Consider the following 27,520-nt stretch of genomic DNA (forward strand, 5'->3'; position numbering starts at 1 on the left):
AGACAATGAAGCACCTCACCATGCAGTCTGCCTTTACAAACACTACAAACACACAAAGAATGGCTCGTTCTAAACAGCTCACTGGATTCCGGCGTGGTACTGTAATAGGTTGACACCGATGCAACTGGTCAGTTTGTGAAATTTCATCCCTCCTAGATATTCAACGATTGACTCTGAGTTGTGCCGACGTCCACAGTGCGGAAAAGTCGCCAACGCTCTGCTGACTCAATAACTGCGGAGTTCCAGACCTCCTCCGTAATTGAGATCAGAACTAAAACTGAGCAGGGACCTTCATGGCTGAGCAGCTGCATGCAATTCCGTACATCATCCACCACAATGCCAAGCGTCGGATGGAAAGGCACGCTGCCACTGGACTCTGGAGCAATCGAAATGCTTCTCTATCTGGCAGTCTCATAGACGTGTCTGGGTTTGGAGAATGCCAGGAGAAAGTTACCTGCCTGACTGCATTGGTGGAGTAGGGATAATGCTTTAGGGTTGTTTTTCTGGGGTTGGACTCCACCCCTTAGTTCCAGGGAAGAAAAATCTTAAATTACCAAGACATTTTGGACAATTCTATGCTTCCAACTTTGTGGGAACAGTTTGGGGAGGACTCTTTTTTGTCCCAGCAGGACTTTGCCAGCAAGGTCCATAGAGGCATAGTTGGGCGAGTTTGGTGTGTAGGAACTTGACTGGTCTGCACAGAGCCCTGACGTCAACCTCATCGAACACCTTTGGGATGAATTAGAACGGAGATTGCGAGCCAGGCCCTCTCATACAACATCAGTGTCTGACCTCATAAATGATCTTCTGGATGAATGGGCAAACATTCCCACAGAAACTTGTAGAAAGCCTTCCCACAAGAGTGGAAGCTGTTACAGCTGCAAAGGGGGGACCAACTCTTCCAAACTAGATAGAAGATGTGTAAGATAAAGACCCAAAACACAAATAAATCAACAGCGGAATTTATGGAATTTCCAAATTCCTGGTCCAGGCTCATATTCAATAATTCAGAAATCCAGGAAATTCCAAAGGATTCATTGGCTTATTCTCTCTCTTCCTCTAAGAGATCCACATTCCATTCAGTCTGTTGGTTTTCCTGGAGGCGGGAGAGACTGAGGTTAATCAAACCATCATCATCATCATCATCATCATCATCACTCTCTTCAAAGCAAAACGTTCAATTGTGGGGCAGCAGAAGAAATTGACATCATGTTGTCATTGGGTTAAGAGCTCTGCCATACACTCTGGCTGTCATGTTGGTGTTCTGCGCACTCATAAATGAAATGAGGATATTAATGGCCGCCGCCTTCTTCCACTGACCAGCATTAAATGGGAGCAGATTAGATTGTGGCTTGTGGGTAAATTGCCATCTCGTAAAAAATTCTCCTGCAACGAAGACGAATGTTAAATCGGCCCGTCTTCCTCGTCCAAGTTCCTCAGCTCGCCCTAATAAAGCAGCGGCGTTCTCCTTCAGGCTGGCAGAGAAGAGAGGAGTCGTAACATACTGTGGTCAATAAAAGCTGATACACACTCTTTGAGACTGTTGTGTATTCCTTAAATGTTATGAAAATACAATATACAGAGCAACAATACAATGCTTTTCATTATATACATAACAGCTTTTCTGCCGTGTTAAGGAGAATAAAGATGAACCAGAAAGTTGTGCCTTTTTTTTCCCCAACTACATGCAGATTTTTTTTTTTTTACTCTTGGTTTGTTTTGGCCTTTCCAGAACTCCTCCAAAGAATAAGGATTTGGCATAAGAAATTAATATCCAAAATATTACAAAAAATTCCAAAACCATTTAATGTGCACACACGCACACACACGCACACACACGCCACACACACACACCTGAACATCTATCTAAGTCATGTGGGTATTGTTTTTAATAATCTACATCTGAATATCTGGGCTCGTGGTTCCGGCACGCGAGTCCTCCGAGAGTTCATTGATTGATTGATAATCATAAAATGATGATTAAAAAGGTAATAATGTGTTAAACAAATGATTTAAAAAAAAACAACAACAACCATCTGGCGTCTTCTTTCATTGACATGTTTTAGCAATTTGCCATGGCGTCTTCACACTGCTCTTGATATTCAATGACCCTTTGGCAGTTTTGGGTGATTCAGAAGAACGTTTGCGTTTCCAAAGGGGCGCCAGTTTCGGTCCAGACCCACTGTCTTCTGAAAGGCATAAGGGTGAGTTTGTTACGAGTGCACACGGTACATTATGCCACTTCTTTCAGAGCACTGTCGTTCAACCTTTCCATGTAATTGCGCAACTCCTTTGAGTCTACCAGTTCCACTTCCTGGCACACCCACTTAATGTCCGGACTGTGGCTTACGCTGAGCGTGTTGACTTTGGGGTAGCTATTGTCCGAGGGGATGGTTGTGAACGTGGTGAACTTGACTCGCTTCCTCTTGGTGGTGGGTGAGTCGCCTTTGCTGTCCTTGCTCGTACTGCCTTTATCTGCCGAGCGGTGCACTTGGCCCTGCACGTTCTTCTGAGCCGAGCCCCCGTTGAGCAGGTGGCTCCCTTCCTCCAGCCCGCTGCTGGAGTCCATCATGGACGTTTGCTCCTCCTGCTGGGGTGACAAACTGACATGGCTCTCCAGTAGCTCTGCCTCATTGCCCAGCCACACCCAATCATGGGCGTGGTTCATGTTCTCTTGGCCTTCAATGGATAGCTCCTTGTGGCGATATTTGAGGGTATATGAGATGCAGTTGATGAGAAAGACCAAGATGGCGAGACAGAAGACACCCAGCAGGGCGTACATGCCAATCTCCAGATCTGTGAGTCCACGTGCAGTCTGCATGAGGTCATCGTCCATGTTGCGGCCACGGGGCAGGTCCACTTGGGCGGGGAAGTCAGCAAAGTCTATTGGCATACTCTGACTGCTGTCATCTGAACGTTTATTCCCGTTGGGTCGACGCATTATTGCGCTCCTAGTGGTGGTGGCCCTCCTTAACACCCCATCCTCTATGTCAGAGATGGAGCTGCCAAAGTAGTGGGAATCAAGTCCGGTCCTGTCCTGGGAGGGGGAGAGCCTGCCTTTGTTTTCCATGTCTTCTCCATCTGGACCATAATCACTGCTCCCTCCCCTCGAGCTGTCGCTCTGACCAAACTTCACCCTGACGTTACAATTCCCTGCTGCCAGGATGCTGCGGCGCTTGAACTTCTGGCAGAGCTCACAAACAGTCATTTCCACCCTGACCAGCAGACCCTGGCCCTCAGCCTCTGTCACGATGATGGGCCACTTCCAGGATGGGTCGTGCTGCACAGTCACCACCTCCTCGTCTAGGGAGGTGGCTGTCAGGACAAAAAAGTCCGAATTGTACAGGTCTAGTGGAGCCATGGAGCCATCACTGAACTGAAGCCAGGCGCTGATCAAGGCCTCCTGTGGAAACACACCAACAAACAAGCCAAAATGAGTGAGTGAGCGAGAGAGAGAGAGAATGAGAGAATGAGAGACAGAGAGAGAGAGACAGAGAGAAAATCATTTTGTGCCTGAGTCACAAACACAGACAGCATATTGTCAATTGGTTCAAAAATGAAATGAAATTATTGTGCAAAAATACCAAATCTGGCCTTGTTTCATGTAAACAGACTGGAACAGATAATTGCAACACTTTTTTAGCTGCTGGGTGGCTAAGGGCATCTACCAGACTGTATTATGGAGCCCTGCAATATTACATTGGCTTGTTATTCTGGCAAAAACATAATGAAATGGTGGAAATGAGACACACAAAGGCTGTTTGCATTTAATCTCCCTTTTGTCAATAAACCACAGAGACCTGCAGAGCCTATTGAGCCTGCAAACGGTGGAAACATTAGACGCTGAAGAGGAGCTCAGTAAGTCGCAAACTGCTGCTATTCTCTGTAAAATGGGGGGGAGGTTGTGGTACAGATTAACGGATAGAGGGAAAAGATCAAACAGGAACATTAAACATTGTTCATGCCAATGAGGATTTGCCATACATAAGCATCTTAAGGCTTTTCTGCCTTGCCTTTTAACGTAACCACACAAATAGATCCTCACTCTGCTCCGTCAGTGGGTTTTAATTACTCGTGCACACTTATCTTTACAGTTTGCGCATGCAGATAGGGCTGATAAAGGCCCTGTCTCCGTCCTCAGCCCCCCCCCCCCCCCCCCCCCCCCCCCCCCACCCCGCCCCACTCAGAGGAACGAGTCAAGAACAGAATGTGTGAGTCAATGACGGGGGAAACATCAAAGGGGCCGCAGTGAGAATAACAAGAGCTAATGAGAAACGGAAGGGAAAAAACAAGATAGGATGGCAAACTTTGGGCTGTAAGTCACTTCAGAGTCAGACGCTGTGATGTTGCTTTTGCATGCTTGACATTAAGCTCCCGTCTCTTTGAGGTGCCCGAGGAAACACATTCTGTCACACTGTGGCTTTCAGGCCTTGGAGTTAAGCGGGTTAGGGACGGTAAGGAACAAACAGGCATGTATACAGTATAAGTGCATGTGTTCACCTACTTTCATTGTAAAGATGTTCATTCAAGGCCTTTGATAGTGTGAGATAAACGTCTTTTACTTTGGAAAGTATGGAGCCTGCAGAGTGCATTTTGTGATCAGAACAGTGTATTATCGGTATTGATTGCCTGCTCGTCGTCTCAGTGTGGAAGGGAAAGCCAGAATGTGTCTTTAAGACTAAACACCAGGACCAGGACCAGGACCAGGACCTCTCCTCGCCCTTTAACCACCTCAAACCCTAGCTTGAAAGTTGGTGGATAGACTGAGCACATCTGCGTGTCATGAGTTTGAGAGATAAAGGATAACCATGTTGTGTCCTGACCTGTTTGAGGCTCTGCAGAACCTCCTGTGTGTTGGCGGTAGCTAGGATGGCCCTGTTGCTACCCGAGCTGAGCTGCAGGGTCATGGAGAGGCCTGTGACCAGCTGGACACCCAACTCTGTGATGGTCACTTTGTCATCCACTACTGTGACAGTCTTCTCTGCCAAGATGGAGTCAGACAAAGGAGACAACACCTACAGAAGCAAGAAGACAGACAAAAACAGGGTCGGAGAGAGAAGGAGAGACAGAGCCGAGACGTGAACGAAGAATATCAAAAGAAATGTAAAGGATGAGATATTTGCCCATGGGAACATCCCACTCAAAATCAAGATTGTTAAGCAATAACCTGTGACATTTTGGTATAATAACAGTGTGCTTTGCTCGTGTGCAGTAGTGATTCTTCCCTCTGTAGACTTTTTCCTTTCATGCTATAAAGATCTGCAGTGTGTTTGGTGTTTTCTCAGGAGAACTACGCAGCTGCAGACATCTAGACTGCGCAGACAAAAGATAATAACATATTGAAACTTCCCAGAACAAACGCTGACGTCAGTGCTGGTCACACAGCTTGATGTACAAGCAATTTGTGGCAGGTGGAGTGTAGAAACATGACATCAGTGAGCAGTTAGAGCAGCAGATTAGCACGTGTTACAGGTAATTAAATAAAACGTCTTCCTGCGCGTCTCCTCTGGCACACACGGCCCTGTGAAATCAGCCAAATGATACACAAAACAAACTTTCCCTATTTCATCTCTTCACTTCACATTTCATCACGACAGCTCCACTTCGCTGCGATCCAACGCTCTTTGATTAATCCAAGTAATCCAGAGAAAAGGCGCAGTAAACCTAAAAACAGAAGCAGGGAGTCTAACTTTGCTGGTGATGAATGCCATCTGAGCTAGATACAGCATCATTCCCACTGCAGGAATATCTTTAAGGCTTCCTCATGCATCACGCCGTGTGGCATGTTGCCGCTGGCGACGCAGCTGTCAGACTTGGACTCGTCAGGTTGTCCGATTTGTTGCTGGTGGATGTTTGTGAAGCTGAGGAAACATCTTCACACAAACAGACAGATGAGTCCAGGCGGCAGGCGGCAGGATCCCACTCCCACAGATGACATTAGCAGGGCTGATTTTCATCCAGTTTGCCTGAAGAGGCTGACAAAGCAGAGGGCCGAGGGGGAGGATGCGCTGATTGTCACTGCAGCCAGAAAGCGGCGGCGGCGACGGCGAGACATGGCAGAAACCACCTGTCTGCACTCCACTAAAGGAGGTGGTAGTCAAACCAGAGAACAGACTGCAGCATCTGTGAGCGAGCCAGAATAAACAATATGTCCAGGCGGCTTCCGTTAATCACTTCTCATCACTTTGTTTGCAGATGCATTTGTATTGGCAGACGGGTTTACTGCGCGTCGTCAGAGAATCGTGGCACCTGAATAAATTAGCACAGTATTATCAGCTAATTACAGTGATTTGTCATATATCAGCATTTTTTTTATATATTAATACCTCATTAGCTGTGAATTATAATTGCTGCATGACGTGCAATTATCAAAACAGATCACTGGCGCTCTGCACTGTACCCTGCTTTTTACACACTGATGGAAGCGGTGGGATTACTTCACTGCACGAGACAGAGCGAGCCCGCCGCCGCCGCCGCTCTGAAACAACTCACGGCGGCAGATGGCGGTGTGAGCGTTTGCATAAACCCTGACATTAAGAAGTGTTTCTGATTTTTCCTTCTTTTTCCTTTTTTTTTTTCTTTCTTTCCTAAATCTGACATTGGAGACAGATGGAAGAGGGACAGATGGCGAGAGAGAGAGAGAGAGAGAGAGAGAGAGAGAGAGAGAGAGAGAGAGGGGTAGGGCGGTCACAAAGTGTCGAAACTGTGATATTTAGAGCGGTACTAAAATGTAAAAAGTGTTCCTCAACAAAGTTTGGTCAGACTCGTGTAAGCTTGCAAACCACTAACCAGCCAGTGGACTTGACAGGGGAAGGGACAGGTCAGGCATTTAGAAGTCTTCCCTTATCCGTCTTAACTTGGGAGTTGTTTGTCCCTGTTTTGCTTTTTTGTCTTGGTTGAGATTTGACTTGTGGCTTGGCGGTCCAAGGAGTCTTCACTGTGATTTGAAACTTGCGACTTGCAAAACAATGACCTGGTCCTTCCTCTGCAACCAACTAAGCAGCCAAGCAAATTACCTACCAGGCAAGCAACCCGCCCACTAAGCAACCAACTAGCTAACTGACCAGGGGTGTCCCCAAGTCATCAATTTACAAGTCAGAAGTCTCAAGTTTTGGCTTATCAGCCTTTACTTAAGGTGACTGACGTTACTGACTATTAAGAATTCTGCACACCGCACTGGAGCAGATGTTTGTGAAAGATGCCCCTTTAACATAACTTGACCCTCATACTACCTGGATTGTGGTCATTCCCATGTCGAGTCCCACTAGGATCCTCCTGTCCAGCAGCTGCACGATCTGGGGATCTTCCACCTTCAGGAAGTCCCACACCAGCTCTGTGATGTCCACCTGCCAGTCAGGTCCCAGCATGAAGCTCATCTGGCCGCGAGCGTCGGCTGACTCGGCCACAAAGTGGGTCAGCACTCTGACCATGGCGTGCTGGTACTGCAGAGTGCAGCTTCGCCCTCGTCTGTCCTCGTCGTCCTCGTCCTCGCTGTCCCGCGCAGACCTGTCAATCGGAGGAAAATGTGATGTATCAGCCTTGGAGCTACTCATCAGTCTTTCTCTTTTTAATTATTTATGCTCGACACATCGACTAAAACTTTCCAGCTAATTTGTCAAAGTTATATTTCATTACAGGATATTCCTACGTGGACTTGATGGTTATTGCCACTGCACATTACTTGCTGAAGCGGCTGAACACATTCAGTATGTGGTAGATCCTCCATGCTCTCAGCCACGCTTTGGCTTATAACTTATACCTGAATATTTCATCTGACTACGATCTGATGATGATGATGAAATGTGTCTGATTACACCACTCACAGTGAATCAATCCAGCATTCACTTTGCCGTGGAGGAGTATTGTGACTGTGCAAACACCTCCTTACTGCTTTACTTCCTTAATAGCTTGCCTGTTGGTAAGAAGTCTAATTTGATTACTGTAGACAACAAATCAACCTATAGAGGCCCAGCACCGTATCTCCCAGCGGGGAAATTCACTTTAAGCACGACAAACACGTTTTAAAATGGTTACCAAATCATTCAATTTTGCACATGGCTGTCTTTTATTTTTGCTTTAACAAACAATTCTATGAAAAGTACAGATAAAGCACCCGCAGAAGGTGAGAAAGCAATGTTTGATCAGTCGATGTGGAAGAATAAATGCTGGTACAGCTCTTCAGTCTCTTACACCGGGATACAACTGGGACTCCGACCGCAAACAGCAAAGTGCTTTGTCAACAGAGCCAGTAATCATACGCTGTAGACTTAGGCCGGCCCGGCTGTCTAATCATTGACACTTATATCTCCCTCCCTCTCTCCCTCGTGATATAGGAGAAGAAACAAATTAATCTATTAAACAGTTTTTTCTACCTATTATCCGCTCTGTCTATCTCTTTCTGAGCCAATCCCCGGAGAAATCTCCCAGCGTGCGCAGCTGTGGGAATAAAGACACTGACGGAATGTTCTGGAGGCAAGGTGGGAGCACAGCGGTAGAATCGGAGTTAAAGGATTAGGGCCTCAGACGAGAAGAGAGGAAATCAGTTTGCTTAACATAGGGATGTTACAAACAATATTAAGGGCTTCGTCAGACATCAGTGTAACATTTAGAAAGGGATCAAGGGGTTACATGGGCACCAATGGCTCGAATAAACAGGTTCTACTGACTCTTCCTCACACCACGCAGTCTCGTTCTCTGGATTCTGGCTGCACTGGGGTCAGATCTCAGTAAGCGGGCTGTTACACTATTAAAGCCTACCAAGGAAGAGCTTCCTAAAATAGCGAATAGCTGTGATGCTATTAATGCAGGCAGGTTTAATTTCACCTAGAGTTTCTACCTGAGTGGGTTTACAGCTGGATAGTTAATCTGATCTCAGTGGCAGCCCAGACTGCACCTGTATGGGATCTGACAGTTTGGCCCTCTGATCAGGATGTGTTAACGCGCATTTACACCTTGCATTACAGACACAGAACACATTTCAATGCAAGGTGTAAATGCAGCCACACAGTCTGTATTTAAGAGACGTGCCAGCTGCATAAATGTGCCGCATTTGTATTCCAAAACTGACAAACAAGTTATTTGCGATTCATGGATTTTTTGAACAAAAATTCATTAGAATCTCTGGTCCTTTATTTTGTTATCCATTCCTGTTGTCCACTGTCTCAATCGCTCCACTCCTTTACATATCACAGGCAGAGAAGATATTGTTTGTCCACTGAGAAAGCGACACTTGATTGTAAATGATAGATGTTACAACTGAGTGCCAGTAAACATTGGCTTTTATCCTTTTGAAGTAACTGGTGGAGGCTTTAAACATAAACTGAATTTTCTGTGTAGCATCCGCGGATAATGAATTGATAAATGACATATTTACTTTCCCATATTGCGCAATCAGCACTTATACGTGCAGTGTATTTAATTTATAGAGCCGTACAGGTCATAGTCAGGTGTAATGGACTTTAGTTGTAAATAGTCGATAGCGAAGTCAAATCGCTTTAGCTCCGGCGAGTCTGATGTGTGGCTGAGGTTGTGCAGCGTCTCAAAATCTAATCTAAGGTTAATCTAATAAACAAATCACACTCGGCACGGAGAACAACCTGCTTCACAAAGCAATTTTTCTACCGCCTCATTCGCCCCGTTCTGATTTGAAGAGGAGATGCTGCATATTAATGTTTGTGTCACGCTGATTTTTGTTGTGCCCTCTGGATCGCGAGCTCCATTTGTTTTGGCATTTTGCTGCATGTTATTTTCTGCTGCAGAAACATGATGAAGGTCATTTGGACTTAAATAGGCAGAGCTGCTTCTATATACAGCATAAAGCTCCACTGCACCCTTGATTGCTTTCTGTTGTATGAATCTACAGGGAATTCAATTCAGCTGCTGCTTGTTTTCCGGCAGACAGAGGACACTTGGTACACACGGTTGATAAAAGCAAATCAAATGTTTAAGTAATCAGAAGTGACTGCTAGATGCAAATTCGTATTTACCAAAATAGAAAAATCACAGTATACTGTATCTTGGAGGTGGAAGAGTTAAAGGAGGAGAGTGTGACTCCTACACTTCACGTTGGCTGTCAGTGACGGCTTATCTTGCTTTGACGCAGGAAGGGGGAGAGGACTGCTTTCTTTAGCAACTATTACTCACACATGGTATGTCTCTAAATTCCTTATTTCTAGCAGCCATGACTTTGCGTCCAGGCGTCCGGTGTCCCACCCCCGCACATTGGCTCAGATACTGGACAGTGGCCTGATGCCCGCTCTTGCCAGCAGGCAAAGGGCTTCTTTGCAAGGTCACGCCTGTTATCCCCAGATAACCAAAGACCGGTGGAAGACAGGGACATACAAAGCTCTCCGTGGCCCATTGGCGGCAGTGCTGGCGTCAACAGTGACAGCGTGGCTTGGCTGTCCCCGCTGATAAAGGCATGAAGGCATACGGCACACAGTCAGGTGAGCGCTGTCCTCGACAAGCCGGGGCATTAGCTAAAGGCTGCACCTCTGTCAGTCAAAATGATAGGGGAGCGAGGATAATTAGAGTGCCCAAACTGCGGAGTGGGAAGACTCCAAGTCCAAGTCCGAGCTGGCTGGTTTTCCACAAGTAATTACAACAGGTAGGCTGATGGCTGCTGCATCATACACAGTAACTGTATGTCAACAGTTGCAGGGCGGCCCTAGTGATGAGGCCCCGGGGGAGGCGTCTGCCCTTCAGGCGGCTCTAATAACGCTTGTCCCTTACTGAGGACTCAGAGGTGCAATATCAGGCTAGTGGTTATGACAGGCTGCATCGCACACGTCAGGCACTTTGCTGTCAGCCTGGAAGCATCAGCAGACTGAAGCGCCAAAGAGACACGCAAGGCTCAGTGCCTGCGTGTCTCATCCTTATCCTAGCTAAGGCCCCCGTAATTAAAATACACAAACACATTGCCTACATTGCCTGGCAATACATTATCCATTTAAACTAAAAGGGTGTTTATGCAAAAATGGACAGTCTGTTGATTACCATTTTATGCAAAGCTTTAAATGGAGAAACAGCAGCAGAATAGCATTCAGAACAGAGGACAAAAATATAAAGTTCTTGGTAGAATCTGACATTTACCAAAAGTGTCGACAGTCATTTTGAAGAGAAAATAATAAGAACACAAGAAGTACACACACACTATGTTTACAAGCTGTCATCAAGGTGGTAAATCGGCGTTGGATGCGCAAGCGAATCAGCGATTTATTCAAACGTAGCTCAGAAAATGAGGAAGAATGCTGCAAAAGGAAATGAGAGGAAGGCAACGACATCTCAAACACCCTTGTCAGTGAGTGCAGTGTCGCAGGTGTGTCCAGAGGTGTGAGGGTAATGGACAGTAGGTGTGGCCAATGAGCTTCAGGTGTGTGTGATCATGCTGACAGAGATGCTGCTAAAACTATGAGGAAGAGTCTCATTCTGCTTGTAGAGTCTATATGCCTGAGCAAACGGATTTGAAATTGCACAATATCGGTCTGTTACTCAGAGTTAACATTTAATTTCCGCTGACTTTAATCTCATTACGGTGTTTATGGCGTTTATAAAATGTCGATTTACCGCCTTCATCTGAGTACAACTGAAGCTTTAACAAGTCAACAATTCAAATCGTGGCTTTTGTGCTGCATCATGATGCTACAGAGGAAATAATCCAAGCATCGATGCAGAAAATTGAAAGCATAAATATAAAACATAATGTCCTGTTTTGAGTGTAAATAAAGTTACGTCTGTGAAGTTACGGTTACCACTTGCACAAGTGTGCCCAATGGAAACACTGAGCGCGGCCAATACTGCTAAACTATTGCATGTTTGCACGATGGAAGGAATGTTTAAGTGAGGTGAGCGGCTGCTACAGAATTTCAATTTTCACCACAACAACCTGGCAATGTATTTATGTTTTATATCTATGTACAAATGGAGTTAAAATGCTCGTACTGAGGGTGGAAAATGAAACTGTGTTTACAGAAAACAAAGGACGAGATGCATCGAGAATCGTTTTCGTAATTGAATGGAATGGTGAGGTGTTTGAAGATTGGCACCTTTAATGGACACAAACTGAGCGAGTCGTTTTAACTTAAGAGAATTCATCTGAGTAGCCAAACAAATAGATTCCAATTTTAACACATATCTGTTGCTGTTTTTTTTAACTGATTCAAATCCTCACTAATCCTTCTTCCCCCCCGCACACAGGAATGTGGGCAGCGATTCTGTTACTAAGCGACGCAACTGTCGAAAGTGTCAAAGTGACGCCTCATGAATTGCAAACTTTTGCCAGATCACACAGTAGGACAAACTTTTGACGTTGGAACCTGCCCATCCCCCCATCTGACAGCACCACCGCCATATTCACACACTTATACACACACAGGCGCACAAAAACAGCGTGACATCATGGAACAGTCGCTGTGTGGCGCTGTACCTCTGATTGCTGGCGGCGATGGGAACCCTCCACCCTTTGATCTGGCTCAGCTCCGTGTCCGACACCTCGATCTGCAGCGGGAGCCGAGGGATCCACACGCTGAGCTCCAGCTGAGCGCTCAGGTAGCCGTACGTGAAATTGACCATCATCTTCAGCTTGCCCTTCATCTCCTTGCCGTTCGCGAAGACGTAGTCGCACCTGTCTGACACCTGGCACAGAAGATGGGGTGGGTGGAGAGATTAAGAGTGGAGTGTTTACACTGAGCACTTGAGACTGCTGCCTCACGCGGCCCTCAGAGTCCATCGCACCGCTGAGCTCATAGTGTCACTGTGATCACTTTGAACAAAGATGAAAGGTCCTCTCTCTGCTCCTCCATCGAGGAAGGAGGGAGGAGGACAGCTTTGAACCTGAGGGAGGACAGGCTGCCGTCCGCTCCACTGTAATAGTTTTGCCTGCAGCTCTAAGGAGAACCAACGGATCTGAAACGAGTAGGAAGAGCGCGGTGGTCTCCTGATGATATGGCTGCACTCTCAGCCATCTGTTTCATAAATTGCTTTACAAACAGAATGACCGGGCCAATTTCGTGCTTCCAGATGACGCGACTCCTTGTTGCTTTGACTCACTCTCTTTGAAGCCCCCCCCCACACACACACACACTCTTACACTGCTTTACAGCTCCTACTGTGTTTGATTAATGTCCAGATTCCCTCATCCCCTCTCTCTTTGTAAAAGCCTGGTGATGGGTCACAACAAACATACAAAGCATACACAAATACAAACACACACAAAAGGATCTCTAGGGAGGTAGACAAAACACACACACACACACACACACACATTCTCACGCAGAGGTAATTAATCACTATATCTGAAAAAGAGACATGCGTTTCTTTCCGTAGCGTTTCGTCAATCCTATTGATCCCATCATACAGCAGAGTACCGAGGATGGAAGCGGATGGAATTAGATGGTCTGGGGGAAATATCTCTTTTTTTTCTCTATTTCCAAGTTATTTCTCCACAGCGAGATAAAACCATAAACAGCCATTCATCATGAAGACGTGGCAGTTTATCCTGTGTGACCAGGAAGAAAGCTTGGGTTGTGACGGATTCCGTGGCTTTGTTCCACAGCTTTCCTCCCCTTCACATCACCTTTCTGGGTGAAGCCAGCAGGGTTGGTTTCTGGTGTGTATGAATAAAAGCACAGGTTTGCAGTTTACTCTCACTCACTTTGACAGTTGTCTCGTCGAGGAATACCTCCATCAAAGTGTTATCAAAGACTTCATCGAGGCTTTTTCTGCTTGATTGCTTTAGTTTACATCCAGATGGACACCTTGTGCAGCCCTTCCAGTGTAGACTAAAACAACATGTGGACTGTATAAGTATGTAGAGATTTGGATGCAGCTATGCATAATTGCAGTTTGGGAACGTTTGCCTTTACTGCCCCCCTGAGGCAGAGCAAATGCTCACAAACAAAGTATTGTTTCATTCAAGTAAGCATTCACTTTATCCCTGAGACGATTGTGTGAATGCTTCCTTTTCCTCTAAAGTTATTTACCGTCATTTCCAAAGCACCTTTTTGTGTTTTATTTTATGTTTTTGGGCAGGTGAACCTTTTTTTACTGCTGGATATGTCCACTTGGAACAAAGGTTCTTCAATCTACTTCATGTATCTGCCATCCAGCAGCAGAAGTGTTCTTTACCTCTGATCTGCCCAGACAGGAATCTGTAGATAGCCCGACGATAAAGCTGAAAAAGCGTGCTGTAGGCATCCTGCAGGCCTACAGACAACCATCAGAGAATCTATGCCAAGGACTACACAAACCCTGCATTCTCCAGTGGATACACACAGGATCAATGGACGTTTCCTCACACAGGGCATACAAAGTGGCCAATTGTTTTGGCATGTGAGCTACATTGTTTCTCCAAGTTCAACAGACTGGCAGAAGCAGAGTTGCTTAATGAAGCTTTTGAACATTTCTAAAAGGGCGGCCTGGCTCCCCTGGCTACAGCCATGTAGCAGATTGGGCTCCATCAGGGCTCGTGGTGAGAGTGTGTTTGAACTGATAAAGATGTCAGAATCCCTGCTCCTTATCAGCCCTTGTTGTTCTGCCTCTCCACTCCAGACACTTTCCTCCTGCTGAGACTGAAGTGTCTTTCACAGCTCCTTTGTTTCACATTTTCCTCTCAAGTTCAAAGACTGCAACCTGTCTGCACACTCTTCGACTGCAGGCTAAATAACTCCTGACTGGGCAAAATGTCATCGCCGTCCCTGACTGTGATATGAAAGATCAATACAATGGAAGGTGCTGACAAGTGTGTTTACTTAGTTTTCCTGCCAGATTCATGCAGTGCTGAGTGAACTTAGTTCACCCTTATTTACCCAAGTGATGTGGAAAACGGTGACTGCCAGCATCGCAGTGGGATTGATTAACATAAAGCTTTGCTACACTCTGTCTCATGACATGGAGATTAACTCCCAGCTGGCATTTCTTCCATCTTCTTCCACACAAGCGAGGAGAAACAATAATGGTAAACATGGCAGCTAACATCCAGCCATCCCTACACGTTACACTGACGGCTTTACACCTGCCTGCTGTGGCATGTTGTACAACAGAACTCTAAATCAATATTAGAATGTGAAAGGACACTCACTAATCAACCGCCTCCTTAACCCCTCAGAGGACAGAGGGTCAGACTTCTCCGTCACTCTCATCCGCACAGTGTCATAAACATCCAATAGGATCCGCCGCCACATTAATCAGATACATTAGGCGGCTAACGGGAGAATACTTACAGGAGGACATTAAGACTGTCTGTGGACCTAACCCAGGAAATTAACAACACACCAGACAGACACAATCCGTGGCAGATATAAACGATGGAAGTAGGGAGCATGACGGCGGGGTGAGTCTTGGGCTTGTACCTCGACTCAGCTTGACAGAAGCAATTAAGCTGCTCACCCTCCTCTGCATCAGCTGCAGTGCTCGTGAGAGGAAGGCAGGCCTGTGTTCTAACAGCCCTCCTACATGCTACATCTATCTATCTATCTATCTATCTATCTATCTATCTATCTTTCTATCTATATCTGGTGCGCAATGAAAAATACACATAAATACCGTTGAAACTGCCACATGTGCTGTTGTACGCCACAAATTACATTTACGTATTGCAGATGGTAATTTTTGTCATTCCACTGCTCCACCTGAGTTATTGCACCCATACACACACACACACACACACACACTACAGAAAGAGAGCAAGAGCTGAGGGAGAGAGAGAGAGAGGAAGATGAGCAGTATGCACAGGAGGGGCACATGGGGCGCATGCAAAATAGTGATGTCAGAGTCTCGTTTCCCTTATTGGTGCGTACACATGTCAGAGCAACTTTGTTTGTGCAAGACACTTTTCTCCATAGAGATTAAAAGAGAAAAACGTGATCCGAGGTATTTTTCAGATTCACTGCAATCATGAGGCCACACGTGAATAGAAGCTTTGTTTAATGTGCAAATGGATTCATTATTCAGGTTTCATGTCGCTCTGTGTTTACGTATCACTAAATCCCCAGATTAAATTAGATTTAATTAGTCATGTTCACATACATGATCACAGGCTGTGATTAGAATGGAACGACGCTGCTTAGCTGAAATGAACACTGGCTTCAGGACAAGTTTCTGCTTCAGCACAAGCTTGTACACAAACTTTTCTATACACATGCCAGAAAATCAACCATCCCCATTTTACGCATCAGACATGACTCTGCAAAACACTTCTGCACAAATGAGAGCGTCAGTACTTTTAGCTCTTAGTTTTTGATTTCCCCTGTTTGGTGTTTATTACTTGAGATTGATTTACTCCATCCTGCCATCCTGATGACAGCATCAAACAGAGGATGCAGTCAGTATTGCGGGGCGCTTGTGGCACAGGGCGGCTCTGTTTCTGCTGTGTTTCTGATCTTAGGATCAGACACAGACCCCCCCTCTGGTTCGTCATTGAAAACCATCACATGGATAATGAAGTCAGAGAGTTTGCAGTGCATTCTCACTGATGTTTAGGGCTGGATTGTATAACAACTCAGGGCCTTTCTGTTGTGTTGTGTTCAGAATAAACAGGAAAATTCAACCATCCGCTCACCAGTCACTGCAAATGAAACGCACACTTTCATGTTCTTCGTTGGCGCTCTGTTGAGAAGAATTTTCAGAGATGTGACAAAGATAGAAAATCTTCTAATCTGTCACATCCAAAGGCAGATATTTGTTAAAAATCCTTTATTCGGTTTGATTTCTTATTTACAGGCGTCGCACTCGTTATCAGCGGGGGTCGTGCACCTCGTTGTTTTAAAGGAAAACAGGCCGCTGCTGAAATGAAAATCAAATCTGAAGTTCATATTCAGGTGAACTTGTGCGGAAAAACAACAAAACAATGCATGGTATAAGAAAATGCACACAAACAATTACACACAAACACACAAACAAACAAACTCTTATAATTATATAGGTCCTGCTGTTCTTGAGTTACTTTTAAAGGGGTCATATCCTAGATTTACATAGTACAAAGTTCTGTTTTGAGAACCTTTGCAACTACTTGTCACAGCAATACTATGCGCCCTGAGTGAAAACAGGGTAGCATTATGGAGTACAGAAGCTTAATTGCTCTACTAATCTGGTTGGTCAGCTGCATTGTGCCTGGAAACTCACATGGAACATGAACTCCACACACATGCTCACTAGTCTCACATGGGCAAATTTAAATGTGTGTTGATATGAACGTGTTGCAGATGCATGAATCAGAAACAAAGCATTTCTACAGACGTGAACCTCATATTTAGCATCTTTGACAACATTCAAAACATACTCCCTACACCATACCACAAAAAACACTTTTTTTGCCATTGATTTGCTCTTACTGACCTTAACCACATCCTCGTCTGTAGAGCGACACCGGACTGCTTCTGAGACATCTGTGACAGTGGTGTCGGTCCCAATGGTCACCACTTTGACCGGAACCGCTACCGTCTTACCAGTCAGCACTGCAGTGTTCAAAATCTCAGAATCCTAACACAGAGAAGGAGACGGAGACAGAGACAGAGACAGAGAGAGAGAGAGAGAGAGAGAGAGAGAGGGAGAGAGAGAGAGAGAGAGGTCAGCGCAATGGTCACAGGGCTGACAGATCTGTAATGCACAAAATAGCACACTGTAATTATAAACTCAGGTAGAATAGGATGCGCATGAGTGATAAGTTATATTGAAAAAGAGCTCAAGAAGTTTGGCACAAACTGCTACATAATAAGTGATTATTCTGTGAACTACTGCGGACCCACTGGTAGGAGGACAGCTCCTCACTGATCACTGCTGGCGGCACAAACAGTTCAGCGGAAATGGGTTCCTTTAAGGTCAAATGTGCCTGTGCCACTGTGCGTCTAGAATATATATATATGGATACTGCAGCTCATTCTCACAAGCTGCTGATGAGTTTTTAAAGCAGAGTTGCTAAGGATGGCTGAGCCACAATTATTTAGGGGTTGTAATCAATTTAATTTAAAATCAAATGTTTTCTTACTGACCTCACTCTTCGGGCTTCAAGCTATGTGATGAAAGCAATTATTAGAAAATGTAGGATTGGCTTGAATAATGGTGAGAAATGCTACATGGATCCATGCTCAATAGCTTTAACACAGGTATTCTTCCTCGTGGCAACTCAAGTCGTCACCTACCTGCTAATGGAAACTCGCAAATTTTGGAAAAAAAAGTAAAATGTCACAAAAAAGCTTTTACGCTCTCGTGGCAAATCAAAACAGAAGTAATTCTCAAAACTGTAATGGAAACAGACTTTGCCTGCACAATGAACTCCCACAGGTCTGTGAGAAGTAGCCATCAGTGAAAGGCCATTTCTCAGATGTGAGGAAGAAATGATTAATAACTCCTAGAGAGCTGTTAGACGGAAGAAAGCTGCTCCATGTTGACATCTGATCTTAATATTTCAGGGTGACAAAGGCAAGCCTTTTTCACACAGTGTGGATAGACTGCCAATTTGCATTTAAACGTCCTTTTGTGCAAACTGGAATGGAAATAAGATAGCACCTAAACTTTGAGACTTCCTAGCACGAGGTCACTGAGAGTTGATCCAGCTTGCGTCCAAATAGGACATCAATCTGGCCATTTTAAGGCTCTCTTTGCAGCCTGTATGGTGGTTCGGGTTACCACTTTCCTTCCTGTGCTTTCTGAACTAAGAATACATATTTACACAAACAACATAGCAGGAAGCACAGTTCACCAGTAGCTGTTGGAAATAAATAGCAGAGCTGTTAATTATGAGCTACTTAGACAGTTAAACTAAGTGTTCATTCCTGTTTTTCGATTTTTACAAAATTACATAGTATGCACACACCCTATTGATTTTCAGTTTTAATCTTACAGTCCCAGCCACTCTCTGTTTCACAAAGCATTCCGCTGTCTGCCCTCAAGCATCCCTCCTCTGGGCCACAGGGGGCAGGACAATGACTCTCTCTTGTCCCAGCGGGGATGCTTGGATAGACTGAGGGGGACATAACGCAGATGGACTGAGCCATAAAAATAATAATACATTTTGTATAATGCACTTCTTCCTGACAGGGAGTGCTGTAAACACTAACGAGCCACGCTGCAGCAAAAACATAGATCAGACTAATGCAGCCTAAGAACAACATGCTATTCAATCGATTTCGCAACATCATGTGTAAGTTCTTTCTTCAATAGCCACTGATCTTTAACTTGGCAATGTGTACAAAGTGGCCCCTGAACTGCAGCAGAGGTACAGTGACCTCAGTGGCGTCGACTGAATGTCACAGCTTCTTTATTCTGAAGTTTTAACCTTTTTATCAGATACACGCCCACACACACAAAACCATTGTCACTGAAGATAATTGGGGCCAATTAAGATCAGTTTGAGGCAGCCACACTGTCTCATTCAGCCCAGGGCAAATTAGACTTACATACTGTACATTCCAGAGGAAACCTGGGCACCACAAAGAAAATCATCTTCCTCATTAGATGAACCTTACAGTGAACATTGCCTCTTTGATGTGGAGGAATGCTGATAACACAAGATAATTGTACCCAATGAAAAGGTTTCTTATTGCAAGGCATTTTCATTTAGCTGCTATTACAATGCTTTTAATACAAACAGCGTCTTCTTTGTCTCTTTATCGAGGCTTGGCTTGTATGGCACAACACAATAGAGGTTCTTATTATTTTGTTTATTTTCTAAGCAGAGAAATAACGCCAGGGTGATGCCTGTTGAATAAAGTGCCACCCGTGTTTGTGCTAATACGGTAATGCTCAGCAGGAGCTATCTTCGCTGTTCGACTTCCTGTCATTGTATTTCCTCATATTGTCGCCAAAGAAGTAGACAGGATTTGTACTTTGCTTTGTTAAATTGGATTCTAGAGAGTTTCTCCTTTGTGTTTGTGCAAATCAGAGTCATTCAGAAAGCGAGAGTAAAAGGCAAAAAGAGGATTAAGTTTGGTTGAAAGGACCCCGTTCATTTATAAGCATCAATTACTGAGTCCATTCAGCTTTGGAGTGAAAATGATTATTAGTTGAGCCAAGAGATACCAATGAATCACAAAAAACACTTACTCTTCAAACGGCTTTTCATTATAATTTTATAGACTGTGACAGTGTTATATAGCAATATAAAGCCCCCCTCTCTGTGCCGCTGACTTTGATTCAATTCCCCTTAAAAACGAGTGTTGCCGTAAATTAATTCCGTGTCTGCTGGGATTACTTCATTTCCTGAGGGCCGTTGGTAATACACGATAGGCTAAACGGTTGGGATCTTGTGGAAGTGGAGGCTAATGTCGCATTACAGAGGTTGGAGGTGACCCAGCAGGTTGAAAGCGGCAGAGAGTAAGACCTGGCAGTAATAACCCACAGTGGGATCCCACAGCGATGCATCAATGGTCCACACACTCAGACACCCACAGCGCAATTAAACACAACATAGAGATCACTGCTGCACATCAGGACATAACCCAATCAGCTCAGTCTGAATGAAAATGCAAAATAGGTGTTAAGTTGTTCTGTTTCACCATGATATTACCCATCAGGGTCAAGACTTCAACAAAAACACTGTTCCACTGAACAACTGAAATTCATCTTAACCTTTACTATGATGTAGATGACCTTTGCAAAGATTCTCTTTACGCTGATGCAAGAATTGAAAGGTGCTGCATGTGGCATTTTGTGTTTCTCACATATTACATCAGCTGCTCATCTTTTGATCATAAAGGCGATGCTCCTAATTGCCTTTTTACCCCATGTTGCAATTGCGTTTGTGAGGGATGAGACGGCATATTAGCGAGGTAAAGTCTGGGTTTTTCCAGCATGTAGAATTCTTTGGGGGCCACCATGACCTTCGCCACTAGTGCCAAGGTGAACAATTATAAATAAGGGGGGGGGGGGAGGGGTTCTTTTTTCCCTTCACTATTTGGTGCAGTTGATATCGAAGAAAGAGCAGCAACCACAAATAAAGATAAAGAGAAGTGCAGATTTGTGCATTTAATAGCTGCTATTGTGACGCTAACCAAGTAGCAGTTACACTTGGCTACCTGCCGAGATTATCCGTGTACAGGTCAGATAACCAAGATGGCAGCTGTCAAGCGCCGTCAGCAGTGAGACACTAAAGATGAAGTCCTTTAAAGTTTTTCAAAGATGATCAGATTAACATTTTGAGCCTCACGTGAATGGTTTGTGATGTTGGCATATTGAATTGAACTGTATGCTAACACAAGCAGCTACACGGGCCACTTGTCAGCCAGGTTTACAGCTTAAATGGTTTCTGTACCACACGGTAATGCAATTACTGGTGGAATCACATTATTGGCAGAAGAAACATCTTTGTTCATTTTAATGTTAATGTCTACAATAAAACAGCCTTTAAGATTGATTTGTGTTTGAGCTTAAACTTTACCATCAGTGCTACCTCAGATATCAATCACGTCTCATCAGCAAATTCCACCAATAGGAGGCGCTACAGAGACAAGAAATGACCAGGATTTAATGAGGACATTAGCAAATTTTACAAAAACATCTTTTAGAGTTACCTATTATAACTTGAAAGGAAGAATGTGATGCTTTGATATATGATTTGATCGTTTTCCTGTTTTGATTCAGTAGGACAGAAGTAGATAAATGTGTTTATTGCACATTAAGTCACTACAAAGGTTTCAAAACACAGAACGTCTAGGTCAAGGAAGATTTTTTATCATTTTATTTCAAAGTAGTTTCTATCTGTGCAACATGTGTGGTATTTCTTCTGATTGCCAACTTACTTACTTGTTGTTGCTTGTGTTTGTGGCTTACTTACAAGCCAATCTGCCCTTTCAAGTCTCACAGATAGGAGTCTTTTTGCTCTGTAATCTGTGGGAGAACTGCCTGTCTGCTTTATCAAGGATCTCTCTGTTAGCATTCAGCACGCTACCGTGGCTGGTAATGTGTTCTGGGCTGTAATTTCTGCCTGTGTCTCGGTCGGATCTGAAAATAAGTGAGATTTATGGTGTCAGCCACAGTGACACAGGCAGCATGAGAAGTAGCAAAGCTGCCCATCCTGCTCTCAGTGTCAAGCCCACACTGACACATCCACCATCCATCTGACCCATCCTGACTGCCGCTAAAAAATGAAGAGGCCTAGCGCATGGCTAAATTGTGATTGTGAGTGGTGAATTATTCATGTCATCACAGAAAGGTGAGCTCATTAGACAGACATTGTGGTTGTCCTCAATATAAGAGGTGAACAAAAATACATGTCAACAAGTGCATAATTATGCAATATTAAATTACTAGCATAATAAATGGAATAATATTGTGAGTCACCTAGCAAGTGTGTTATACAGCACATTTTAAGCTAGATGCCAAGCAGCCTCACTGCATCACACAACCCAAACAACCTCATCATTGCAAGTGATCCATGAACCATGATTTTTTTTAGTTAGAAAAAAAGCCAAAACATATGCAAATAGTCAGCTAAAGCAAATTACATATTCTTAGTTAATAAGCAAATTATCATCTCTTGCTGATAAAACGTGTAGTTGTGAGGAAGAATAAGAAAAGAAGATAGTGACTATGATGTAGACATTAAATGCCACTCAGCTTATGTCCTCCAGCTATGAAGCAGAATAAAAGAGATGTGTTCTTTCATCAGCGACTCCCTCCACATTGTACAATACTCAATGTGCTACTGTGTCCCTCCATTCCAGTGGGCTTTTAATTGGCTAGAAGTGAGTAACAAGGAGGAGAGTGGGAATAAAGGCCTTGGTAGCACCATGCAGAGCGATACATCACTGCATGACAGCGCATTGAAGTGGTGGGATGGTTGTGAAGCCAACACACTGCGTTTTAATGAGGGACTCCAGCTCACTTCTTCTCTCTTCCCACTCCTTCTTCAGAGAATGAAGTAGTTCCTTTGCTGTCTTCCACTCCAGTTCTTCGCCTCCTCCCGGCTGATGGGATGAGGGCGGCTACGGTTACGGCGGGAAAAGACCTATCCCCGCTCGGCAGTCATCCCTCACTGCCTTCTAAAACACCTCTAACTGTTTTTCAATTGCAGTCCCTGTTGAAGATACATGCCGGTCAGAGATCGGATTCGCTCATTACAGTTGGCCGAGACTAGTGGAGAGAAGATTAACTCAATGACTCCTTTGATAGTAGAGCCACCTCAGAAAGTGTCCGTAAAGAAGAAGAGGTAATGAGAGATCATGCTGAGGATCACATGGACAGAATGAATTGGAGCCTGGGAATTAGCTGCCGGGTTGAGGGCTAATATACGGTGGCAGGTATATTGAGGTCCTATAGCTGCGAGACCATTTAGAGCAAGCTTTTAATAAGGAGCAGGGCATGGTGCTTCTGGCACCTCACAAATGATCTCAGGAAGTCAGGAACCTGCCTTTGTTACACAAGGAACCAAACCCATTTTGGTCCAGGATCTTCAGTATAGCTGCAGAATCATTTTAGCTTCTTGGAGATTCCAATACAGATTATCGCATCCCAATAAACTGGACCACCATCATTTCTTGTGCGCAGTGTTGTTTTATTCTGCCTTTTTAAACAACTTTGATTCAAACTTTGACTTTGTCGTCTCCACACCAAAATTAAGATATTCGTAAAACTGATTGTTCCCTTCATTGCTTTTTGCAGTGAAGTAGTGGCACATTCCTCTAATTTCAGTTGCCTTCTCACTGTAGTGTGGTGAGAATGTGAGCACTGAACGAGCCACATACTTTGCTCTCCAAATAGTTCTGGAAAAGTAGCTCTTAATTCAGTTTGGAAATTCAGATCCGGAAATGCTTTACACCTGATGCCCACAACATCAGAGGCATAGACACAAACACAGATAAAGACTCAAGAAGGTTTGCACTTTGCTGAGACATCTCACACTAGCAGCACCTGCTTGAGAAAAGCTGCCTAAATACACTGGAATAGGAATTCCCTGTTAAAATGAGATCTGTCATGGGATGATTTATGTATTATTGCTGCCCTCACAAACCTATGAATAAAGAGAACCAACAATGTAACAAGAACTCCCACTGTGATCAGATCTGCTTGGTGAGCGTTTAGCTATGCAAGACGATTAGCACGACAGTTCCTGGCTGGTATTGATGTTTTATTCACATTAAATTGCTCTGAGCTGTAAATTATTTATGAGTACGCATGATGTATGGGTAAACCTTGACAGCAGCAACTTAAGTGTCACAATGGCACACTTCTTACGGGGCAAATCCCCACATAAATGTTAATTATGTAACGGGATTTGCCTGATTCCTTCATCTTGATGGCTCTTGACCATAATATCAAATCTCAAATCTGTTTCTTTGTGAAAGTACAGTAGGAAAGTATCACTTATCACTGTTTGTAGTTTAAAGAAAGGAAAGTTTAAAGGAAAAATTGCTGGTTTGTGCTGGAAAATGGCCCTGGAGGAACCGGGCCACCCTCTGGAGCTCTGTGTCTCTGAATTGCACCTCACGCTGGGGAAAGGAGCTTGTGAATAAAACATGGCTGTGAAAGTAGTATATTTTAACTTTATAGGACGAATCCTCTGCAATGCTCATGAATACCACACCTATAATACATCTAGATCAATGGGTCAGGAGGGAGGAGCCTGCGTCCCCGGTGAATTTCAACAACAGGCAGCCCCAGCTCCAGAAGAATCAAGGTCACAAGCCGGGGACAATACCAGCTCTCTGCTCACCTTCATATCAGTTCAAAAAGCTGCAGGAGCTGCCGGCACTTTGACTGATGCTGGTGCCAGTGCAGCAATGCCTCCACGATTCCCCGCTGTTTGCCCATCGAGCCAGGGCCCCGGGGCTAGGAAGCACAGAAACAGCCTAGCCTGCTGTACTTTGCTCCATTTCAGCCTGATATCTATCACACACAGTCAATCGATTAAGAGTTCTTCACCAACAGCCAACCGTGCCTGGGGGGGATGACCTCCTGATCTCTCTGTCTGATTTCTTCACCCAGCTCTGATCGGGATCCGTATTGCCAGCTTAGCTTGGCTTAGCATGGCTTAGCTGCCCTCTGGACACAGACCTTTCTCAGCAGGCGCAAAGGTCAGCTCCACTCTCGAGTCCATTACTTCTCAAAAGCACACACGCTGCTCGCAAGCCTCAGCCGGAGCAGAATGGGAGAGAGGATGCCATCATTTACAGAGCGTTTCAGTAGGCTATACCATACGTCTACGTCCTGTCCCTGGGAGACTGCATCGTTTATCTGCCCTTCACTTCTTGTCCCTGCTCAATTTGATTTGCTATAGAAACATTTTCAGCCTAAACTGGCAAAGTGAGTGGGAATGAGTTTGGAGTTCAGACAGAAAAACTCGGATACAAGTGTTTCCACAGGGTACATATATTATCCAATACTTGAGCTTTATGCACAGCAAAATCAACTTAAACACTACAGCTCATACCTCATATACAATAACACAGCCAGCTTCTGACACTTGTGACTGACAGAACATGTCATTTCCTCGCTCAAGCGTGGACAGGCTTTCAAACCATAAAAGGCAGATTTTCACAATGGCTGATGATTTGCTGGATTTTGACTCAAATGGTTTCATACCTTCTGTGTAAGTCTGTAAGTGTTTTAAAAGAAATCAAAGCCATCCTAGTTATTTTTAACCTCTCAGTTTCACAGGACAAAACTCTTTCCAAATGAGACCACGACAATTTGCCATTAAACATTTCTTTTACAAAGCAACTCCCAGCATGCAGTAGTCTCACTCTTCACTTCATCTCCTGCTGAAAATGAATGATAGCTCCCCGAATATATCTTGCAAACCATGAAGGCAGAAATACGAAACAGCGGGAATGCTGAAGCCCACAACCTCAAGGACTCGGATCACGTTCTGGATTAGGTGACCATTTGCCACGATGTTCCTAATTAGCATTACATGTAGTCTGCTACCATTGCCTCAATTAGTGCAACCACTTCATCATCAGCTTCTAAGCAAATTGTAGCTAATTGATGGCTCACTTGGGATTCATCCATCAGCACATTAATGTAAACTGTGTGACTCATGCTGAGTGAAAACGTGGAATGTTTTATCCTCTTTTATACAACAGAGAGGCATTAGATCTTCCAGATGAACGGCGGCTGACTGTTTGTTGCGAGCACTTTCGGCAGCACTGCATACGCACTCCTGATAAACTGCTTGCATAACATTACCTAAACACACGCTTTGTTTCTGTGGGATTAGGCCATGTACCGTATAAGCGCTTGCGTCCATTTGTTTAACTATGTGTTTGATGAATGATTCTCCGCATTTCTCTTGCCTGGCAGAGGAGACGTGCGCAGCGACGGAGGGAATGGAACGGAAAAGAGTAAAATGAAACATTCATCGGAGGATGTTGATAGATGACTTTATCATGTGAGAGCAGAAGTGGCCGGAGAAGGCTAGGGCGATGATGTATTGTTTAACGATAGATCGGCGAGGCGCTTGAATGCAAACGGCTGCCTTCATTTCTCCCCATCGCGGTGCCAGTGAACGCTCATGTGAGCGAGCACAGTTTGGTGCCTCAGCTGGAGCAGGAAGACTGATGAGTCCAGATATGATGTATGCCCTGTCCTCCTGCTCCCTCTCCATCACCAGGCTTCCACAGCATGGGTAATGATGATGAGGGCAGCCCGGACAGGAGAGTATTACTTCACGATGGGGAAAGATAATGGACCAGCCTCCTACCGTGCAGAGGAATCTGCTCAGACATCCAATTACTGCCTTTAAGATCCATCTCACGATGACCCAAAAAAACCCACACAGCTCATTCACACTATGATCGGAATGGAAGACGCCAACGTGAGGAGGCGGAGGGTGATAAGGGAGGCAATTAATCTACATTGTTAATATATTAATGTATGTTTGTCTGGAGCGAGGAGGAAAGGGACAGGAGAGGGGAGACTTGGAGGAAAAACCAGTAGGAGGAAAAGATCTGAAAGAGCAGATGAGAAGAAGACATATGGTGACAAGGAAGTGGTGCTACTGTGTGCAGAGCGAGTTCTGAAGCGTTTCCTCCCCAGACTGACTCAAACTTCTGAACGCTCCTTTCATTTGCTGTTTCTGAAATAATTGCTGCATTTGCAGAACTCCAGGACTGCGCCTGGAAAATTGGTGACAAAGTGGTGGTGATGCGCGGAGCCCTCCCAGCACAGGTGGGTCTGCCACCGAGCGCAGGAGGAGCCCTCTTCAAAGGGAGCAGAAAAAATAAAACAGAGAGAGCTCATCTTTCAAAACGACGGCACTGTCTCCCAGAGGTGTCACCCGTGGCAGAGCCCATCACTTGGCAGGGGGGAAATGAAATAAAAGGACCTTTTAATAATAATCAATTCCAACAAGTGCACGGTAATTTAGAAGGTGCCATAAAGGAGCAGAGCCTGAGGAGCTCCTGAAGTCATAAACCATAAATGTGATCAAAACGAAAATAAGCCTCCCATTACTAATAGTCATTTAGCTTTATTACATTACAACCTTTAGAGACGCGGTCAGTTACCGATCCCCATTTAGTTTATGAGATGTCTTCTGGTCTGAATACAATTACCGCAGCTTTTACATTATGGCAAAATGCAATCGGAG

The 27,520-nt window shown here is 44.6% G+C and overlaps 1 protein-coding gene across 1 annotated transcript in view; it reads right to left on the minus strand.

The window, feature by feature from the left end:
- Window positions 1-2,102: 2,102 nt before the first annotated feature.
- LOC143003397 (transmembrane protein 132C) overlaps window positions 2,103-27,520 on the minus strand; it is an 85,154-nt gene continuing 59,736 nt past the window's right edge. Inside the window, 7 exon segments of the mRNA XM_076154014.1 lie at window positions 2,103-2,155; window positions 2,158-2,189; window positions 2,268-3,403; window positions 4,824-5,015; window positions 7,233-7,506; window positions 12,425-12,633; window positions 17,332-17,475. Coding sequence (XP_076010129.1) covers window positions 2,103-2,155; window positions 2,158-2,189; window positions 2,268-3,403; window positions 4,824-5,015; window positions 7,233-7,506; window positions 12,425-12,633; window positions 17,332-17,475 — 2,040 coding nt within the window.

This window comes from Genypterus blacodes, unplaced genomic scaffold, assembly GCF_046128005.1.
Source record: "Genypterus blacodes isolate CSIRO-AG114 ecotype Tasmania unplaced genomic scaffold, CSIRO-AGI_Gbla_v1 ptg000061l_1, whole genome shotgun sequence".
NCBI classification, from domain to species: Eukaryota; Metazoa; Chordata; class Actinopteri; order Ophidiiformes; family Ophidiidae; genus Genypterus; species Genypterus blacodes.